The 22371-nt window shown below is 41.1% G+C and overlaps 1 protein-coding gene across 1 annotated transcript in view; it reads right to left on the bottom strand.

The window, feature by feature from the left end:
- Nucleotides 1–22371, bottom strand: part of HIBADH (3-hydroxyisobutyrate dehydrogenase) — a 117509-nt gene that overhangs the window by 12067 nt on the left and 83071 nt on the right. Inside the window, exons 5-6 of the mRNA XM_006133211.5 lie at nt 13899–14032; nt 12984–13060 (exon numbers count right to left, since the gene is read on the bottom strand). Of these exons, the coding sequence (XP_006133273.3) occupies nt 12984–13060; nt 13899–14032 (211 nt within the window). The remainder of the gene's footprint in view (nt 1–12983; nt 13061–13898; nt 14033–22371) is intronic.

Raw genomic sequence — 22371 nt, 5'->3', positions numbered from 1 at the left:
GCATACCTATACTTCATACCCTTACAACCAAATGATATTCATAGAAACTGGATGAACTGTTGCAAAATTAAGTATTGGCAAATAAAAGCTGCATTATGAAAGTAAATGTACATCCATAAATTCACCAACACATACTCTTAAATGCAAACAATACAATATTAACAATAAAGAAATGGAAAGATGTTATCTCTATTAAATAAAACATTTACTGTTGTTCACATTTGCAAACTGGTTTTTATTATTATTAAATTTTCATTATACTATCTTGCTTATGAAGCAAATCTGCATGAGACTGTGAGATATGTGCTCTACCTATTCACAGACATGCATTATAGTTCTGGGTCAACTGCTGATAAGGTTACTGATCCCAATAAAACAAAGCTTGTCCGAGCAGAAACATCATTTGTTCTATCACTGAGCTGATGGCATAAACTGCTGTTCAATGTGTACTTTAAAAGAAATGTAGTCCAGATATTACAGGTACTTGAATACTCTTGAGTTTTTAACCTTATTATTTTGCATTTTTGCTGAATAGCAAATTGCAAATGTAATTATACACCAATTGCATTTATATTGAGAATTGGTAGCACTCTTTTAAAGGTTCTATTTATGTTCAGTTGTAAGCTCCATTAAAAAAAACAAAACAAACAGACAGACACAATACTCTCCTATAGCAATACAAATCAGAATTTTTTGAAAGGCACTTTGAAACCTACCATAGCCATACACTTCTTGTAGGATAACAGACAATAGGCTAAACATAAAACATGGTCTGTTTCATATCATAATTCCAAGACAGTTTTACCTTATCACAAAGAGAAGGTTCCTCCTCTTTGCATCAGTTCTTTAATTGTGGCAACAACAGATCAGCAAGGTATTTGAATGAATCAAAACAATCTCTGTTGTAGCATGCAGTACTTAATTTATGGGATACTGAAGCGAATTTATTAGTGGAATATTTGCAAATATACAAATTATAAAATGTAACCTTATTTATTTTAAGTGATAAATTCTCAGCTGTAAAATGACACTTTATATGGTGGCTCCTAAGGCATGGATCCTGCTCCCTTAGAAACAGGTCTCAGTCTCATCTCCTTTTTTAAAAAAATCCAATATTTTAAAGATGCTTTTTAGAATTACCACTGTTGGTCTCATATATAGGGAGGATGCTATAGCTCATGTAAGTGTGGGAATGTGTCCCCACTGAGTTAAATTGGATTATCCTCCCATCCTTCTCGCTCTCCTTTTTTAGTTGAGCTTTCACATTTTATTTCCTTTGATTTTATTTTCAGTGCTTTGTCCCCACCATTATGTTTTGATTGCATTTTAATATCATTTTTATAGTGCATCAAAGGCTTCTTAGAAGGAGTAATTTATGAATGAAAATATTAGTGAAAGTGTTCTCATCCAAATAAACTGTATTTTGGAGCACTGACCAAAAAGAATATTATAACCTATAGGAATCCTGATCTCTCATCCACACAGCACACCAAGTTGCTTGTTCGTTCCATCTCCCAGACAAGTACTTCCAGCAGTGCAGCAGCTTCCAATGGAGTCTACACTGAAAGACTGGGCTGGGAGAAAGGGGATACATTTTAAAATGTACATAATCCCTCCTGCAAAATGAGCATTTCCTGGGGGCATTCCAGTCAGTCCTTGAGCAATATATATGTAAAAATACAGATACTGTAAATGTACACTAAATGTATTTTCAGCATTCGATGTGAAAAGGCAACGTACACATATTCTTGCTTGGGCAGGGGGAGGAGGAAGATGTGTGTGTCAGTTTTGAATCTCTATTTTTTAAACTTTGACGCTCTTATGCGCCAAGTAGATTCTCTTCAGAAGACCTGCAATATTTTTTTTTCTTGGCAGCAAGTGTATCATTAAAAAGAGCAAGTTAGAAGTGTTTTGCATTTCATCTTTCTGAGGATTCATCTACTGGTGCATATATAACTGACAGTTAAAATTAGACATATATTAAAATCAGTTACTGAAGAAGTCCTCTGTCTTCCACTGCGCTCAAAGCTTGTAATGGTCTGAAACCAGCTAGAATATACAGTAATTGTCATTCAGTGAGAGTCTATCCTAGAAAGTCATGCTTCAGTGGAGAAGACTGAGTTTCCATTTGAAATCAACAAATTAATCCAAGACAGGTATCTGAAAGGGCAAGTTTAATAGGAAGCAGCTACTGGGCTCTCAACCATGATAAAATGTTATTGCTGTTTCCCTGTAAATTGGCTAGGAACATATGATACTTTCTGCATAAGAGCTCCATTGCTGTTCAAGAGATATACTGCTCAAGCTATCAAAATGATGACAGTCTGTCAGTCCTCATAATAACTTGCCACTGGACGTGGCAAGAGTACGTGCATGCGCGTGTGCATTTACAATTGGCCAAATGTTCCTCCAGACACACAGAATGCAGTCAATATCCCTACATTATTTCTAATGTAACGCAAAAACAATTGCTGTGTCAAATCAGTGCATCTTCAGCAGAAATACTAATGAGCTACCAGGGAGGTAAAAACTAAGATAGACACACAGATCTGAATAAAAATACGAATAATTCTATGCATTAGCCAAAGCCCAGCCACATTAAGGTTTGGGAGAAAAAAATACTTTACCAAATTATTTTAATGTTTTCGCAAACTCACCTCCTATTTCAGTATGCAGCAGTAACAAAGAAGCAGTAAGAGCCACAAGAAAGGCAGGTGGGACTGGGACTGCCTGAATGAGACTCTCTGGGATCCCTCCAATTGAGTAAGATTTCATCTTGGATGTCTATAACTCATGAATGCAAAGATGAGTAATTGGCCTAATTCTGGCAAGGAACACTCTCTGGCAGTGGTAGCACATGAAGTCTCTATCTCATCAGTGCCGACACCAGTGGTGCTGAGACAGGCCTGGGCAAATCCTTACATTGGGCTCTCTGATCTTCTTCATGGAGACACTGCTTGATCTCAAAGTGTCGGGCACTATTCTTCATGGTAGTCATCCACAATATCCACCTGCCTCTCCCCAGGTGTCAGCATCAATGTTGCACTTTACCAAGGTGTTCTTAAGGATGTCTCTCTAGAGCTTCCTCTGCCCGCCAGAAGAGCTTGCCCCAGTCCTCATCTAAACATAAAATATCTGTTTAGGCAAATGTGTGTCAGGCATCCTAACCATGTGACCAGACCATTGTAGCTGCCTGTGGGAGACTTACTTCGATGCTGCAGGAATCAGCCTCTGCAAGGCTGCTAACATTGGTCCATCTGTCCTGCCACATGATGCTGTTTGACGGTGGCTGGGGTAATGAGTGGTCTGTGAGCCCTATCACTCCCGAATCTTTAACTACTAGGACAGAATCCCTTCACAGTGGGCGACCCTAACGGCCGACGGATGCCCCAAGAGTCTGCCCCGTGGAGGTGGCACGACTCAGCGCTCAGCTCTTACTGCGTTTACCCCTGACCGCGGCAAGATAGCCAAACCGGCTATGGCTCTTTTGTTTGTGTTCGGTTCTGTTACAGCAACAGGCGGAGTCAGGTTAAAACTTAAACAGTTACTACTTTATTGTTACAAGGCAAGTTTAGCTGTTAAATGTTACTGCTGTGTTACAGATAACAGACATTACAAAGACAAGACGAAATACAATAAAAGTCACTTAAAAGGTATCATAACACGATTTGGTTCTCCGAGCTCTTATTGAATGTGCGCAAAACAAACACCTAGAAGGTATATTCTCACCTCTGCGATCCTTACTCCGGCAAAGCCAGTGTTTCTCTCAATCCCAATGGGAAGCAGTCGGTACAAGATGAAGGTGTCCCTAAAGTCTCGGGGGTCCAGGACAGCAAGTATATGGTTGGATCTCCAATTAGAGTGGGGCATAGGACCCGACTTTAAACCCCTATGGTCACGTAGATGCTTCTCTTGTCATAAAATGCCAATTAAGTTGGAACGTCTTTGTGACGCCCGTTCCCCCAGTGAGTTGCCAAAGCTTAATTTGCACCTGTGAGGTGGAGGTAACTAAATCATTAGGGCCGGACATTCTTTTCCTGATGGGGCGGCAGATTCCTCTTCTGGGACGGTGTGTAGGCATATCAATTACTGGTACCAGCCAAGGGCAGCCCGAGGCCCCGATCGTCTGCTGGCCCAACTGCCGCTGTTATCTGGTTTCTGTCTAGCATCCAGGGCCATAGTTATTCCAGAACCTCTGGAGGCCCTGGAGCCTTGAAGAGTTTCGTTCCCACAGATTCTCCCTCCCAAGGATTTCGGAGGGAGGACGGGGGCGGGAGGGGGGTTTCTGTCTGGCTACAGATGCCCAATATTTTCTTCAAGTACACTTTAGGAATTTCTCTATATCTTTAATATGACGTCTATAGGGAGTACAGGCTTCAGTTTCATATAGCGATGTGGGGAAGACTATGGCATTGTAGACGTTGATCTTGGTCTGTGTCTTGATGTCACAGTCATTGAAGACTCACCTCCATAAATGTCCATAAGCTACACTGGCACTGGAGACTGAATGGTGGATTTTATCGTCAGCACTGCTTCTGAGATAGGGGAAGATACTGACATTCTCCAGCACTTGGCTGATGGTAGGTTCAGGTAACAATGTGGTGGGTGTTGGCTGAAAGAGAACCATGATCTTTTGTGTATTGAGAGTCAATCCCAACCTGTGCAGCAAAAATGTAAATGATTGCTTGGAGACCATCTTCCGAGGTGGCACTGACCTTGGCATCATCAGTGTACTGAAGTGCTACCACTGACGTTGTTGTGGTCTTGGTCTTGGCTCTGAAGAAGCCCAGATTGAAAAGGCTACCATCCATCCTGTATGTTATTTCGACTCTGCCTGGGAGGTCTGTTATTTCGACTCTGCCTGGGATGTCATCTCCAATAAGCTGAAGCATGGCTGCCAGAAAGATATTAAATAGTGTAGGTACTATCACACACCCTTGTTTAACTCCAGTCCTTAAGTCAATTGGTTCAGTTGCATCACCATTGTTGAATATTATGGCCTGCATGCTGTCAATGACAGCATTTTCAATGTGATCACCAGTCTACTTGTCCGTGTCGATATGGATCGTGAACCCTCCATCTGAGAAATCCAAGCAGACGTAAACGAGATGAAAGACAACAAGGTCACATGCACTGATGGGATCCCACTGAGATATTCAAACAAGGAGGTCCTTCCCTGCTGTTGTGCCTATACTCCCTCATTCTGATGATCTGGAGAGAGCAAACTATGCCCAGTGAGCTCAAATGCCATCATAGTGACCATCTTTAAGAAGGGTGACTGAAAAGACTGCGGAAACTACCAAGGGATCTCCTTGCTTTCAACCGCAGGTAAAATTCTCGCCTGAGTCCTTCCGAACTGTCTCCTTGCACTGGTTGAAGAAGTCTTTTCGGGTCACAATGAGGCTGCTGACCAGGGTGAAGAAAAACTTATATGATCTTCTCTGCCCATTTAATACAAGAGAAGTGTTGCAAACAATGTCAGCCTCTGTATGTGGCATTCTTCAGTTTGACAAAAGCATTCAACTCAGTCAACCACGAGGCTCTCTGGAAGATCCTGCGATGCTTTGGCTGTCTGCCAAAAAAATTGTCTATATTGTACGTCTCTTACCTGACTGAATGAGACTAAGAAGTAGCTGAACTCTTGAGAAATTTTCAGTCTGAGGTGCTTTGGGTAAGCAGCAGCTGATATTTCAGATAATTACTCACACAGAAGCTTTAGAGACTCACTCATCACTAGTACAAATGAAATGAATATGCCAGCATAGTTTTTATTATCCAAGAACTTTGTATAGAATATTAATAATTGCACAGGACTTGATGAGGGTACAGACCCCAAAGGGTGATGTAGGAAGAATTTTGTCTGGAGTCACTCTCTCCAAAATTTCCCAGTGTTCACCCAATGTTACATCCCCATAGGGGGGCATAGAACATTTCTTTTCCATGTGCCAGCCCAGCTCTTCTCCACCCTGTTGCATCTTGTGCCCCATGGATGCATAGAGATAGCCATCCTGAGACTAGGTACAAGGACAACAACTTGTGCTTGGCTGTTCAACATATAAAAAGAGGAGAACATTCTTGTGCTCTTAGTCCTGCTTACACACCTACAAAACAGCCAGGCACAACCGGTCCTATAATAAAACTAATGGAGAAAGAAGAATCTCTTGCTACTCTGGAGGTGACTACTCTGTCATGATAGACAGAAGTCTGGACTTGGTTTTAAGAAATATAAAGGGCATTTTTTATGAAGGCTACTGATAAAACTTGTAGCTCTTTCATGGCTCTCTAGCTCCGTAATTATAAAATCCCGAGCTGCCTACTATCCCCACCAAAAAGGCACTCCTTAAAGGTACATCGACATTACAATTAAAACCCCACAGCTAGCCAGAGCCAGCTGACTCAAGCTCAAGGGGCATGGGCTAATGTCCCAGGAAAAGAGGGCAAAAGAGTTTATTCCAGTGCTGCTACTGATCAGGAAATCCCCCACAGTAAAATTAGCTCCCTGAAAGTTTTTCACCACAGGTGTGATTAGCACCCTCCAGAGCTTCAGATCAAATCCATTCTCACCTTTGCAGTGAATTAAAATGTAGTTGTATGGATTGGTGATCATCATTTTCCCTGGTGTAAGACTGGCCTATTTCAAGGCAATTGTATAAAGATGTGTCCAGTAGAGATGCCAACGAGTAGCTGACTAGACGGCAGTGTAGACATTCAGGTCTGGCCTGAAGCTCAGGCTCTAGGACTTGTGAGGTAGGAGGGTTGCACAGCTTGAGTTGCAGCCCAAGCCCATATATCTACACTGTAATTAAACAGTCCTTTAGCTTGAGCCAAAGCAGCTGGCACAGGCCAATCATGAGACCCTAACTGCTGAGCAGACATACCCTTCCCTAAGGCAGCATAGGCAGCTACAGAAAAGACTCCTAACTACACTGCAGGCAGCAGCCAGCACCACATGACCTAGTTGTAAGTCATATATTCACAGTAGTTTCTTTACATTTTCAAGCTTTATCTTGCTAATACAGTAAAAGCTGTGTTATCTGGCACGCTTGGGGATTAGGGCGTTCCAGTTATCTAAAAATTCCAGTTATCTGAGGGTCCCATCAACATAGGAAAAACCAATGGACAATAATAGTAAAACTCAAGTTTTTAATATTGGTAGTTTTGTAGTGTGAGGCAGTTGGTCTCACATTTCTATTTTGAGTTAAAGATAATTAGTACTTCTTAAATAAAAAATTGTTAGGCCAATCATGGTAAACCAAGCCAGGTCTGTGCACCTGAAGATGTGACAGTACTGTCGCTGGGGGCAATGCCGGCTAACAAATTTTTCTGGTTAACAGAGTGCCTGATAAATGTTTCACTGTACTACATTTTTACCCGAGAACCAAGAGACCAATAAAAGGAGACCACTACAAACTGAGATGGTTAACAACCGAAGGAAAAAAGTTATCAGACTGAACAATCTCAATTTTAAAATTACTCATTGAAGAAATGCAGGTGCCTTTTCTCCAGTGCTTTGGTACAAATTCTGTGTCTACACTGGCATGAATTTCCGGAAATGCTTAAAACAGAATACTATTCCGTTTTCAGTTTTTCCGGAAAAGCGTCTGTGGCCAATGTAGACGCGCTTTTCTGGAAAAGAGCCCCGATTGTCATTTCTGCGATCGGGGCTTTTTTCCGGAAAAGACTACTGGGCTGTCTACACTGGCCCTTTTCCGGAACAGTGTTCCGGAATAAGGACTTATGCCCGAGCGGGAGCAGAATAGTTTTTCCAGAATAGCGGCTGATTTTGTATAGTTCAACGTCGTTGCTTTTCCGGAAATTCAAGGGCCAGTGTAGAAAGCTCGCAGCTTATTCCGGAAAAGCGGCTGATTTTCCGGAATAAGTGGCCCAGTGTAGACACAGCCGTACAGTTTTAGCAATATACACATACACTCATACATATGCAAATGCATGCATACCTGCACACACATGTGGTAAACCTCTCTCATGACTAGATATTTTCACCATCATACTGCAGCACTAAACTGGGAAAAGAAAAGCTCCAAATCAAAATGTATGGTACTTCCCTGTATTCCCTGCCATACATCTTTTCACTACCTGCTATCATCAATATTATGGGGAGGGATAGCTCAGTAGTTTGAGCATTGGCCTGCTAAACCCAGGGTTGTGATCTCAATCCTGGAATCTGGGGCAAATCCGTCAGGAATGGTATTTGGCCCCTGCTGTGAGGGCCGGAGACTGGACTGGACCTCTCAAGGTCCCTTCCAGCTCTATGAGATGGTATATCTCCATTTATTATTATTATTATATTCATAAAAAGCCATGGAATGATTAGAAAAAATAAGGTAATTCAACAATTTTAAAGACTTGCCAGAAGCCACTTAATCTAACTTCTAATTCCAAAACTAACTAATAAGTAAACACTTCTGATAAAAACAGCCATCTTCATTGGTAAATGAGGTTATCATACTAGAAGATATACCATTTCCACACTTGGAGCAAGTGGAATATAAATATAGCAGTCATGTAGTGACCATAATACTGTACTCTTTTTGTGGGAGTTTACTGACTGGGAAATTTATGCTCACTGATATTTCATGCTTGAACTAGGGGGTGCTGGCTTGAAGTGGTTTCCATTATATTCAGCGGGGGATCTCAAAGAAGCCAGCCCCAACCAGAGTGATTGTGTTACTGGCCCCACCCTCTCCCGCCCCTTCTTGTCATTGCCCCACCCTCTCCCTTCATGGCACCCCATCCCACCTGCAGGGATCACTGGGGGCAAGGGGCAAGATCTGGCATGGTGGCCATGGTTGTGCCCCTCCTGCACTCCCTGTAGTGGCAGGAGCCACAGAGAAGTGGAGCAAGTTCAGTCGCCCAATGCGCTCTGTTTCCCAGCAGGCTGCTGACCACCAGGCCCCCCCCCCCCCAAGGGATCCCTGAAGCCACATTCTTGGGGAACAGGCTGCTATGGGCTGGGGAGAGAGGGCAGGGCAAAGGTAGAAAGGGGTGGCCCTTGGGGGTGGGACTTGGGGGCTAGTAACAGACAGCCTCCTCCCCAAGAGTTCCGTGCTGGATTGTTCAATTGCTCCAGCCAGGCCTGGTCCACGGGCTGGGAGTTTGAGACCCCTTATGTATAGGGTTTACCCATTTGGTTCAACGGCACTTATCACCTCCACTATGCAAACTGCTCCAATCCACCTTCCTCTGAGCAATTTTCTCTTTAAACTTGTAAAGCTCTGCGGGGGAAGCTCTCTGTATACAGCAGAATCTCAATTATCCAACCTAAACCGGACCGAGAGGTGGTCGGATTAACAAAAATGTCGGATAATACAGAGTACAGAATTACTGTACCTATAGTTGATTCAAGTGGCCTGGCCCCTTCCTTCCCTGCAGCCCCTGGGTGGGGGCCGGGAGAATGGCCCCGCTCGCTGCCCTGTCACTCCGGGCGCTGCTGCTGCTGCTCCTGCTAGCGCCGCTCAGTCCCCATTCCTGCCTGGCCCCTTCCCTCCCTGCAGCGCCCGGAGTGATGTGGCAGCGAGCGGGGCCATTCTCCCAGTCCGCGCCCGGGGGCTGCAGGGAGGGAAGGGGCCAGGCAGGAATGGGGATTGAGCGGCGTGTCTGCAGAAGTCTCCAACCCGTGGGCTGGACTCGACTCTCAATTGCCCGCCGTGCGCTGCAAGTCAGCTGGGAAGGAGAAACGGGCCAGGTCATATGGCAGGTGACCGGGGGCAGCATGGGGTTTTAGTTTTGCTTTCAGGGGCTGCTGCTGGAGCTTCTTCAGCTGGGGAGGCTGCATGCAGCATGGCACACCAGGGTTTATCCAGCTATGTCGGATAAAGTGGAATGTCGGATTAGCGAAGATCGGATAATCAGGACTCTACTGTACTGTATTTGGAACAAATTTGTCATTTCAAAAAAACGTATATTGTCAATCATCTAGAAAAGTGATTCCAATCAATCTATAAGAAAAGTGCTTGTTTTAGTGATTCCAAACTAATACAAAGAGATCCTCTGTTTATAAGAAAATGAAAGAAATGCAGCACGGTTAGCAAATTCTGTAATGGAGAAGAAATTCATTAATACAAAACACAAATATGAGCGGTTTTCACACTCTTAAATAAAGTATTTGTCTCCTTGGAAAGAGAAACCCAGGGAAGTTACTTTGTTTGGTTATGGATTATTTTCATTTGTGTATCCAATTTCTCATTTTTCTGCTGGACATTTCCTTGTTCCTTTCCATCCCCTGCTCAATAGTCAACCTTCTCTGCCAAATACACTAAAAAAAAATATCCCTCTTAGTTTCAAGTTAAAAGGTACCAACAAGCCTTCTCTGTTACTGGAAGTTGCACTTTCAGTACCAGACACGTTAGCTTAATTAGTCATGCTCAGATTTCCACTTCTCTAGCCCCACCTTATCTACAATAAACAACATTCCAATTGAATACTGTTCAGTATAATCCAGTTAGATGACATATGATCACGACAACCCCAACCTAGTGGCTAGTATAGACTACCACAAGTTGTACTCAGCATACTGTCAAATAACTGATTATACCACATCAGACAAATTGTTTTGAAGGACATCATATAACTTGAAATATTGAAACAAAAATCACACCTGGAGTTTATACACCTAAGAATTTCTTTGCTATAAAAATCCTACTCTTGTTAAATGTGGAACAAGTGCTCCCTCCATAAGCTTGATCCAAAGCCCATTAACACCCAGGAAAAGACTATTATTTACTTCAGTGTGCTTTCATTAGGTCCTCTATAATAAAACCTCCTGCTATTTGGTATGATGAACACTCTGTCCTCAAGCAATGCCCAGTATAGGAATACAGTAAAACTGCAGTGGTCCAGCATCCAATGGTCTGGCACTCCTCATGGTCCGGCACCATCTGAAACCCGGAAGCGCTCCAGGCAGCCGGACAATTGGAGCTGCTCTGCCTCCGGCTTCCCCGATTCAGCTGCTGGTCAGTTTCAGTAGCGGCTGACTTGGGGACACCTGGGGCAGAGCAGCTGGGCTGCTCCCGGGTTGGTCCCGCAGAGCCGAGGGGCGCATCCCATCCCCCAACTCCATCCCAGACTCCTCATAAGCCCCCCCCCCTTCCGATAGTCCGGCATATCTGATAATCTGGCACCCCCTGGGTCCTAAAAGTGCCAGATTATTGGAAGTTTACTGTAATAGGGTGTTACACGTCAACGTGAGCTGCATTACCATTGCTCTTATGTGAGAAGCTTCCACAGTGCCTGCCTTCACTAAAATCTGGCATTAGTATGCTACTTTCATAAAACCCAAATTCAGTCAAAACTCTTGAGAGAAAACATTAACCTGCAATAAGATTATCCAGACACCTACAGGCTATAATGAGCTGCAACCACCAATTACTGTCACATGGGATTTGATGCCAGGAATATGTGTTCAAGGCCTCTTAAAATAAAATAATACATAAATAATGAAGTAAAATAATCTATAGAAATGTGGACAAAAACATGAAGCTATGGAATTGATTTTTCATTAAGTGAACCAAGACTCAAAACAGATCATGATACAGCTTTACCACCCTGAATTACAATAGTTGTACACAATCCTACCAGTTTTTATTACGGTTTAGTACAGATATGCTTCACTATCCTACAGACGCTCAATTTTAAAATGTAAATGGTACAGGATATTGATAAACCAATTAGCACTGATGCAAAGCAAATTCCTCTTTTATCTCAATTACAACATGACAACTTAATAGGTCAAGATAGTCTAACATCTGAGACAAGGGCAATTCAATAAAACAACTGCATCTTGATATGGTAATTAAGAGGAAATGTGAATCCATTACCCTGCCTTTTGTCTGAGAGTGTGCGCGCGCAGATCTTATGCAATGTTTATTTAAATTTTCGAATCTCTCTTGCAGTTTTTTAGTTCTTATCAAAGACCATAGTATGACGGTCAATAGTGAATGCACAAATATCTTTAATATCTGTAGTTTCTAGAGGGTGATTGTAAAGATGTATTTGAAAAGATGAATAATTACTGAAAACCTAAGAAGCTATGCATTTACAGGATAATCTTAGAAGCACAGACTTTCCTTTTATAAACCTACAAATGGTATTTATATTGATGTAAGCTTGAGCAAGAGAATCAAAGCTAAAAATATTGCAAGATTAATTACATGGTTTGTTACATGTACAGGCTCACACAGGACTGAGAACATGTAAAAACTCCTAAAAAAAAATCAGTATCTTAAAAATGAAATAAAAATTAGCTTTGTAAATTAAACTGTCTGAAAACGTTGCTACTGACAAGTTAGATCTGTTACAGAAAAATGTTGCTCTTAAAACAGGAAGTAGTTTAAGCAAAGTAATGGAATATATTTTGGATTTTTCATAAGAAAGTATTTGTAATGATTAGCATGAAAAAACAAGAGTTTGACAGGAGAGTAAACAGACATTTTATGACTGCATCCTAGTTTCTTTGAGATGTGCACAAATGCTAGAGATATTTTTAGCACATTTTGGGACAATATTTAATGTAGACAAATAAAACAAACTGGAGCCATGTGGAACCAAAACTCTTGTGATATACAGTACATAAGCCTATACTTCAAATAAATATACCTCTATGATATCTGAGCACATTTACATTTTATAGTGCACATATCACCACAACAGAAGAAACTGAGACATCATAGAAAAAATATAATGTGACCGTAGATATCGGTAACATTTTATGACCACTGCAAAGAAAATGTCTTGTTCTCAAGGGTTTTATTCTTGGTCAAATAAACAAGTCTTACTGCATTCTAATAATGAAACACTTCTACATTTGTTTCTGGCACAATCTCATCTATGCCTTCTGATCATCATTCTCTAGCCACAGAAAGTTGACCACCACTGCAAAATAAACCAAACAAAAACAAAAAACCCCACAAAAAAACCCACAACACAACCCACTTACTAATATAATAAACACATAAAATCCAACAAACCTGATACCAAGATTCATAGCCTCAGCAGTTCCAATCATACTGATAGCTAAGAGCATGTTGTTGCAGATCTTTGCAGCCTGAAAACAAATTAAATACCTAGTAAGATTCTCAGTTTCCATGTAGCATTCACATAGGAATTTTTTTCACCTGGGGTTATAGGCCCATATGAAGGAATTTCTGTGTGCACGCGCTTTTTTTGTTAATGTGGACCAAAAGGATGTGAATGCACCCCCCCACGGTCCCTCAAGTAAGTGGGGGAAATCAGCCTGTCTTTCCCCAGCCAGCCAGAGCATGGGGGACGGAGGCTCTAGCAGTGCGCTGCTCCTGCCTTCCCCTGGCTGGCAGGAGCATGCTTACCTGAGGAACCATGGGAAGATGGTACTTCCACACTCTTCTCACCTCCACTGTGTACGGGCCTGGGTTATGACTGAATATGTTTAAACAGAGGCTGTCCTTAAAATGTAACACTAGTAAGTACCAATGTACTATGGGATCATGTCAATGAAGGCTAACTTATGGATAGTTGCGATAGTGTGACACGTTTTTGGTTTGCTACAACAGTATCTCCACTTGCTGTGCTTTGAGCATCTGGGCTACTTATTCTTTCAGACTATACCAACAAACGAAACTGCAAAGCACAGTCTTAACAAGCCAAACTGAGAAAATGCTAGTTCAGATGTGTATTAGTGGTTACCAAGCCAAGACGCTGGGTAATGGTAACATGAGATCTTTTGTAGAAGAATCTGCACCTTTTCGCAGATACCACCATCTTATATTGGATTTCACTGTGGATTCTGGTTAAAGGTAATTTACTCACGATAGATTAAAGGGAGTTGGGTTAAAACGGAAGACAAGTATGGTAATTAAAAGGGAAAGGCCAGGCTGATTTAATACCAAACATGCAGCAAGCATTACCTGTCCAGTTCCAACCTCTCCACAGTAAATCACATTGGAACCCATGCATGTTAGCAGTTCTTTGGCAGCAGCAAACTCTTGTTCCACTCCACCAACCATGAACGTTAGGTTCCCAGCTCGAGCAGCTCCAACACCTGAAACAGTATTAGATTCACTATCAACCTTTTAAAGGATGAAACATCTTGTGCTTAACATTACACTAGCGAACCATACCATTGAAGTCAATAGTACTATGCATGTGTAAGCTTAAGTTTAGGTTTAAGTTTTTGCACATTCAGGACCTTGATTCTTAAACGTTTAACTAGGTTATATGTATAAACTCAGCAAAATCAGTCATCTAAAATTACCAGCGAGTTTGTTTTTTTTTGACAACAGTATTAATGCTGGTAAGTAAAGTATATTCATAAGTTTAACTTATGTGAAACTCCAACATTTAATTTTGTATAGTTTCACATAAAAATAGTCACCATTTGTGCATTTCTACATCTCTCTGAATTGTATTTCATGTGAAGTTTCTGAAGAAGAAATGACTATTTTGGAATAAAAAAAACATACAATCATGCAGGAAGCTATTTTTGCTCAAAAACAGACTATTTTTATTGGACTCTTGTTTACATTATGAAAAAGGGGTCTCATTTTCAAATCTATAATGAAATCCAAAACAAAAAAACAACAAACAACAAACCAACCAGCACAGACACAGAAAAGGCTCACCATCTGATTTTTTTTTTTTTTTTTTAGGATATCATCAATTCATTACAAATGTTTTACATACTTCTACTCAGAAACAGAAGTTCCATTTTTCTGAATTAAGGAAACTTGACAACAATTTTCCACATATAATTTATAAGGGTAAAATGTATTGTATAGTAATGCAAAAAAGTTTAAACAGGCAGAAAGGAAAAAAACCTGATTGAACACATAAAACATTTACCACCTTATTCCTATAAATCTGTCCCACCTTTATCAAGGATCAGCAAACAAAACTCACAATTCATTGGCTACAGAATTTCCAAATAGCAAAACATCAGGTTTTAGCGAATATATTTTTTGTTCTGGGGAGGGGAAACAATTCGGATGTGAACTGCATCCTCCTCAACCCTCTCCCCCCAGCTAAGACTGATTTTAATGGATTTACGTGCCAGGTGAATTTGGTCCAAGGAGATCATTTGGAAAAGCGATTAGCAACTTATATTTACAATTCATTTTGCAACAGAACTAGGATTCGGAACCTAGTCATCATAAATTGTACTATGCATAGAATCTTGGCCTATTAGAACAGACTGCTGCAAGTAATTGCCTATTTTTGAATTGAATATATTCAAGCAGTTCCAATGTTATTACAAATAAAAATACAAATGAAGGAATTCATTATTCTTCTGCAATTAACTGTTTTGTTTCTTCAAAAAATTCAAACAGTCTTTCCATTGGGGTCCATACTGCTTTTACCCAATTTGTTACAATAATAGCTATTATCAAATCTCCGATTTGCAGTAGTAGTAAAAAACTAATTCACATCAGGCCGCCTTGTACTAGATGCTGTACAAACACACATGAAGATACAATCCCAAAATACTTACAGCCTAAGGCAATTCAGCATTATCTTTGCAAAAACTAGTCTGAACAAGCCATGAGAGCAAAAAAATCCTTCTTTTAAAATGACATTGAATTGGACGCTCACTCCATTAAGTTTTTCCTATTTCACGGAAGCCTTTTTAAAAAAGATCACTTTCACGAAAGTATGACTGGTCCCAATCTAAATGAAATCCATGACAAAATCGCTGAAAGCCCAGTTATGTTGCTGAGATTTGTATTACTTTGATACACACTCCCAGCAAGTCCCACACTACCTTTGCAGGTGCAAAAAGCCCCAAGGCATTGGAACCAGTGCTGCATTGCTACACAATAAAAAGGGTCAGGACTGGAGTTGGGGATTGGACTGCCTTTGTAATTGGAGCCGATATCCATTGGAAGACTGAGGTTTTTTTGTTAGGGTGACACTGCCAGAGTATGCACCACTGCAAAGATCTTCCCAAAGCTATAAACTCCAAAGTTCTAGCATTGAAGCTACCCCTCCTCAGCTATTGGATGGAGAATTTCCTCCCCATCTTCTCTCTCCATATAACTCCCAATGCTAACTTCCAGAAATTTGGGACAGGAACAGGAACCTGGATTTGGGGCCTAAGTGAACAGATGATTGTCATCTTGCTGCTATTAATTTATCATGCAACGTGTCTGCAAAGATAACTACATTAATAAATGCTTTGCAATGATTTTCATTCTGTTCCTCTAGCTATATTTATGCAAGCCACATAATGACCTTTACTACTAATCTTGTGATCTGACCTGCAGCAAATTAAATAGACAGTTTAAGTCAAAGCTTACAAACAAAATCCAACACTATCCATCATAGGTCAATAGCCTTGTATCTAGATTACAGACTGCTAAATAGCTTCAGAGAGTCATTTATTAGAGCAAAATTAATGCTGACAATAGTTTTCAGCTGGTTAATCTTTTGACAGCTGCACTCTCTCGTTCAAACACATTTCAAGTACAAAAAAATAACGTAAGCAAAAGAAAAAGAATTTGTTTTATAATGAGGTTGCCTTGGAAATTTCTACTTTTAAAAACAAAAACCATTTACATAACAATTTATTTTTCCAATCAAGATCCATCACCAGCTATCAGGCAACTAATCAGAAACAAACAAACAACCAATCCAACAAACACACTGTACTGGGAAATTTAAAAAGTTTCTGTGGTCAATTCAGCCACAAGAAGAGGTCACTTCAGCTCCAAAAGGAAGAAAGAGGACATAAAGACATGATTTTGGAGAGTAATAGACCAATAGCACTGTAGTCCTTAACATTACTTTATGAGAGAGTATGAAGGAGGTACAATAGCTTGAGTTTAAGGAGGAGAATTGGTCATCGCTTGTGTTCCATTTTTTTTTTAATGTCTCACATATCTTAATTGGTAAGGACTGTCAACCACTTAACTCAAGCAATCAACTCAAAAAAATTAATCATGCTTAATCACAGTTTTAATCACACTGTTAAACAATAAAATACCAACTGAAATGTATTAAGTACTAGCAGATGTACCTGGCATTGCTTGGGTCTTTAACTGAAGTAACTTTTTTTGGAAAATAAATGAAAAAAGAACATGATTTATTTCAATGATGGTATTTTTAGAAAATGAAGGAAAATGAAGGCTGGAGTGAGAGTTTGGGGGTAAGGAGAGGCAAGGAGTGGGTGATTTAGAGCAGAGGGTTGGGAATAGACAGATATTGGATGTTTTTCTACATTGAAATATATTAATTTCAATTACAACTCAGAATACAATATATATAGTGCTCACTAAATTATTTTTAAGTACAAATATTTGCACTGTAAAAATGATAAAAACAAATAGTATTTTTCAGTTCACCTCATACAAGAACTGCGGTGCAATCTCTTTATTGTGAAAGTGCAATTTACATTGTCTAGTGGTGGCATCTGTCTCAGATGACGAAAATGAACATGCATGGTCTATTCTACTTTGGAATGTTATAGAGCAGAACTCGTCATCAGCATAGACGACATGTCCTCTGGAATGGTGACTGAAGCATGAAGGAACACATGAATCTTTAGCACATATGACACAAATATCTTGTGACACTGTCTACAGCAGTGCCATGAGAATAAATGCCTGTTTTCACTTTAGGTGATATTGTAAACAAGCAACAGTTAGCATTATCTCCTGCAACTATGAACAAACTTATTTGTCTGATCAATTGGTTGAATAAGAAGTAGGACTAAATGGACTTGTAGGTGCTCAATTTTCCTTGGTTTTGTTTTTGAATGCAGAGTGTTTTTTTCCCCCCACAATTCTATAGCTGTAAGTTCAACCTTCATAATAAAGATATTGCACTACTGTATCGGGTGAATCGAAAAATACTATTCCTTTTGGTTTTTTACAGTGGAAATACTTGCAATAAAAATACAAAGTCAGAACTGTATACTTTGTATTCTGTGTTGTAACTGCAATCAATATATTTGAAAATGTAGAAAACATGCACAAGTAAGATTCTTCTCTCTAGCGAGCCAACATCATGGGATTTACAAGGCTCCAGTGCTGCATGGGGTTTTTCTAGCATTGTCCCCTTTATGTCTCTACAGTCCTGATGGCCGAATGCAAAGCAGGATCAGGAACCACCTTAGTACACACTACCCCATATTATTTTCTTATCATACAGTCACATGACCATGACAGAATAGAGGGAAGGGAAAACATTTTTCCAACCACAAAAACAAAAATATTCACAAACTTAACTTTAAAATCTAAGATAACATATTGCTGCTGGAAGGTATGGACCCCTCTGAAATCCTGAAGGTGGAGCAAGGTTGGCAACCCTCCAGGATTGGCCTTGAGGGATTGACACGGATCTCCAGTGACTACTGAAAGCAACTCTGGAGATTTTAATAGGATATTTCAAGAAAATGACATTACATCAGGTGGGGGGGGGGGGGGGTGGGGGAGGAGGGAGGAGAGAATCTCCTAAATAGCTTCAGAGTTAGCAACCCTTAAGTGGAGCCTTCAAGAAAAAAGACCTACGCCTTTAAAAAGAGGGACCACAGATCTAGGAATCAATTAAACATGAATGACAACAAAACAGCAAAGGAGGTGGAAATCAAAGGTTTGAAATGAAGGAACTGTGTGTGGGGGACACTAAGCAGAGAAACCCAGACAGTACTCACTGCTCCCTGAAGGAATCTAGGAAGATGTCACGAAGGGAAACCCTGCACAGACAGAATTGACCAGGGAATGGAAATATGACCCACGTTCTCAGAGAATGTCTCAGATAAGCTTTTACCTCCTGGATTGGTAGATGGCTATCTTTGGCCACTGCCAGTTGAAAGTTGATTGAGATGTCTCGCTGTTTGGTAGGATCATAGTTATGGTGTACATAAAAGGGGCAGAAGTGGAGAAATAGTGCAGCCATAACCACAGCAAGATATTCTGCATGAGCCAGAAGTGGAAGGAGGGGTAACCTGGTACAATGGAGGTGGTACAATGGAGGTAGATGTGTATCAGGGTCTTTCTCCAGTTGCCTGAAAAGTATTGAGACTGCCTTGAAGACAGAAGTTTTTGGTTTGTTCACTGAACAGACACAATATTAGGTAGTACCAGCAACACACTTATGCAATGTATCACAGTCATACCTAGAAGGACCATTTATGGGGTGAGAATTAGTTACGTTTTCATGATTCCCTATTCGCATCAAACTAATTGACTATAGCATGTACATTTGCCCATTAAAACCTGGATGGAGAATATCAACTCATTTCACTGAAGCCCAAAAGCCTTCAGATAGGAACGGCAACTGGTCACTACTGGCCAGGGACAGGTTTGTTCTCAGTGACCTACAGATGAAAAGCTCTGTATCCAATCAGTAGTCCCACAATCAACTATTTCTCCCACTTAATTTAGCCTTATTTATTTAAATGTTACAGAATCTAAGACCTTGAAAAATCCTGAGGTGTGGACTGGTATGACAGTATTTCCAGCTTTAAAAGCTAGGCAGGCTTTTTTCAACCAGCAATCACCAAACATGTGCAATGGTAAGAGCAATTTGATATAGCTACTAGCTTGATTATTATTTAGGAAAGTGAACTGAAAAAATAACCAACTGAATTTACATATAAATGATTTGCTCTTATTTTAGAATGCCATTTACCATCTCCCCAAGCAAATTATAATACTTTTAAAAATAACAGACCAGCATTCCAGGAGCGTGTTTTATTCAGTTATATTGTTGAAAACACAAAGTTTCCCATTGCACCTACGTGGGGGCATATCAAGAGATGTGTCAGTGTACACATTTAAATGGTTAACCAATGAGCCTAGGCCAGGGGTTCCCAACCTTTTTCGGTCCCCATACCCCCTTGGCTTTTAGTAAACCTTCCCGTACCCACTATTCAATATGAAAGGAAATAAATTCTAGACTCTAGAATCCACAACTTTTTTCACAACCGCTACTACTTTTGGAATATTTCAATTAGGGTAATCTAGTTATTTACCAAATATTCCCCATGTCCTCTTGACAAGCTTCTCATACCCCCTGCATTAGGGGAAGGCAGGTTGGGAACCCCTGGCCTAGGCTCATTAGTTAACCTTCACGGTTACATGCAAGCCCTCCTGCCCAATACTGCTGCTGTTGCCAAAGGGGGGAGGAGAGAGAGAGAGTGTGTGTGTGTATGTGTGTGTGTGAGAGAGAGAGAGAGTGTGTAAAGGGAGCAGAGCACTGCCTCCTGCTTCCCTACACTGTTGCCTTGTGAAGCCTCACTCCCATGTGTAAACGTACAGCCGCTGAAAATTTCAGCGATTACATGTTACCAAAACCTCCCCCATCCCCGCTTTTTAACATCCCCAGAGCATATACCAAGATAATCAGGCTTGCTTAGGGTTGCCAGATGGTCTCGCCAAAAATACCAAACACACGGGCTAAAAAATTTGTCGACAAAAAAAAAACACCCACACTGAACACTACCAAGAGCTACCAAGCTGGGAACAAAGGGGGTGGCAGCAGAGCCTGCTCTGCAAAGCAGCCGCCTGCTACCCAAAGCACAGAGAGGCAGACCGACCCCAGGGCAACAAGATGGCGGGGAGGGAGAGGGACCACCATGGGTGGGAAGGGGACTCCTCCATAGCCAGGTCTTTGGGTGTCCCAGTGGGAAGAAGCAGAGATTCCACCCCAGTCAGTTTTGGCTGAGCACCCATGGAAGGCACCTAAATGCAACTACAAAGCACCTGCAGGCTTCTCTCCTGGACTACGGCACCACAACACACTTGAACAGCGCTCAGGAGTAGGGACAGGACTTCTCCTCCTCCCCAAGGCATCACTCCTCCTCAGACGCAATCAGCTGAGGGCAATTGCACCCCACCTCCCAGCCACTCCCCCGCCCGGCTTCTGCACACAACCAGAGGTTCCCAGCACGGATCGCGGCCCCGCCTCCCAGCCTGGCACTCCCTCTGTTTGCATGCAGAAGCCTGTCTGAGGGAGTGTAAAGGCTCCCAGCTAGGAGTTCCAGCCACTCCTCCTGCCAGGCTTTTGCACGCTACCACAGGCTCCCAGCACTGATCATGGCCCCGCCTCCCAGGCACTCCCTCGCCCCCGCCAGGCTTCCATCCAGCACCCAGTCGGAAAAACAGAAAATACCAGAAATTGCACATGTCTGGTATTTTCTAATTTTTTTAACTGGACAAACGGCACAAAAACTGGACTGTCTGGTAGAATACAGGACACCTGGCAATTCCAGGCTTGCTATGTATACACATACACACTATTTGTAAATTATTTTAGCTTATCCATGGATTATGAAAACTATATGAACCTGTGCTGGGGAGACTGCAGCTCCACTCTATCCCGCCTTTTGGAGCCATGAGAGGTTTAGGCACAAGTATCTATTTCCTTCTTGTTCTATTATGTATACAGTAGATTGGACAATGTTGTATTCAAAACTAATTTATGACCTGAAACTGATTAAAAACAAAAAAGAGAAAACAGGGTTAAAGTTTTAATCCTCTACAGTTTTACAATGCTGTATCTTCTAGCATGAGAGTTTAAGCTTTGACTGTTATGCTCTGGAAAGTGCAAGTGAACACTAGCTCCTTATGCCAGTATTTTTGTAAAAATACAGCTTAAAGGACCATAATCCCCTAAAACAAGTGGCTTCTTGTCATCTGTTTGCTGCCTTTCGCATAGGCTTAACTTGAGAGCTGCATGTGTTTGTTTGCTTTTAAGGGTTATGTGATTCTTATTAAAGTTCTTGCCAGCTCACATGAAAAGCTTTAAGCCGTGCACAAGTTAAAATCTAAGCACCAAGATACAGGAACAAAAATTGTGTAAAGGTTACCATTGGTTTATTGTATGCAAAACCAAACCAAGCAAAAAGCACTTAGAAGAAACTCCAGAAACTCTAAACCTTAATCAAAATTAATAGCAAATTATTTAAATTTTGTTATGTACAATATTAGATTAAATTTCCCATAAAGACAGACAAACTGGGAACCATTTTCTCCCACTAGTTTGAGACCTTCTCAGTCTATTTTTAGGAAATAAGGGGAATGTGACCACAAATTCCAACAATAGTAAGTATATTTCTCAAAGTTATAAAATCAACATCTAAGACAGCCATATAAAAGCTATTTTGTGGCTATATAACTAAAGATAGTAAATCACTTAATTTACTCAAAAGAACTTAAAGGTTTTAACCAGTCTGCCATCAAAAGAGATAAAGAAGAGGGCCGATGGGACCTGGGCTGCAATGTGAGCCGTCTTTAAAATGCAATTGTTCTAATCATTTTCTACAGATGCAGCCTCACAAGGGGCTGCTGTCACAAGGACCATTTACGACTTGTTATGGTGTCTCTATTGTTTACCAGCGACATTCACTAAAAAGGCGACAGCTGGGACAGAAAGCTGCTACTC

The sequence above is a fragment of the Pelodiscus sinensis genome, chromosome 2 (assembly GCF_052426305.1).
Source record: "Pelodiscus sinensis isolate ZL-2025 chromosome 2, ASM5242630v1, whole genome shotgun sequence".
NCBI lineage: Eukaryota > Metazoa > Chordata > Testudines > Trionychidae > Pelodiscus > Pelodiscus sinensis.
This window is presented reverse-complemented; position numbering and strand designations above follow the sequence as displayed.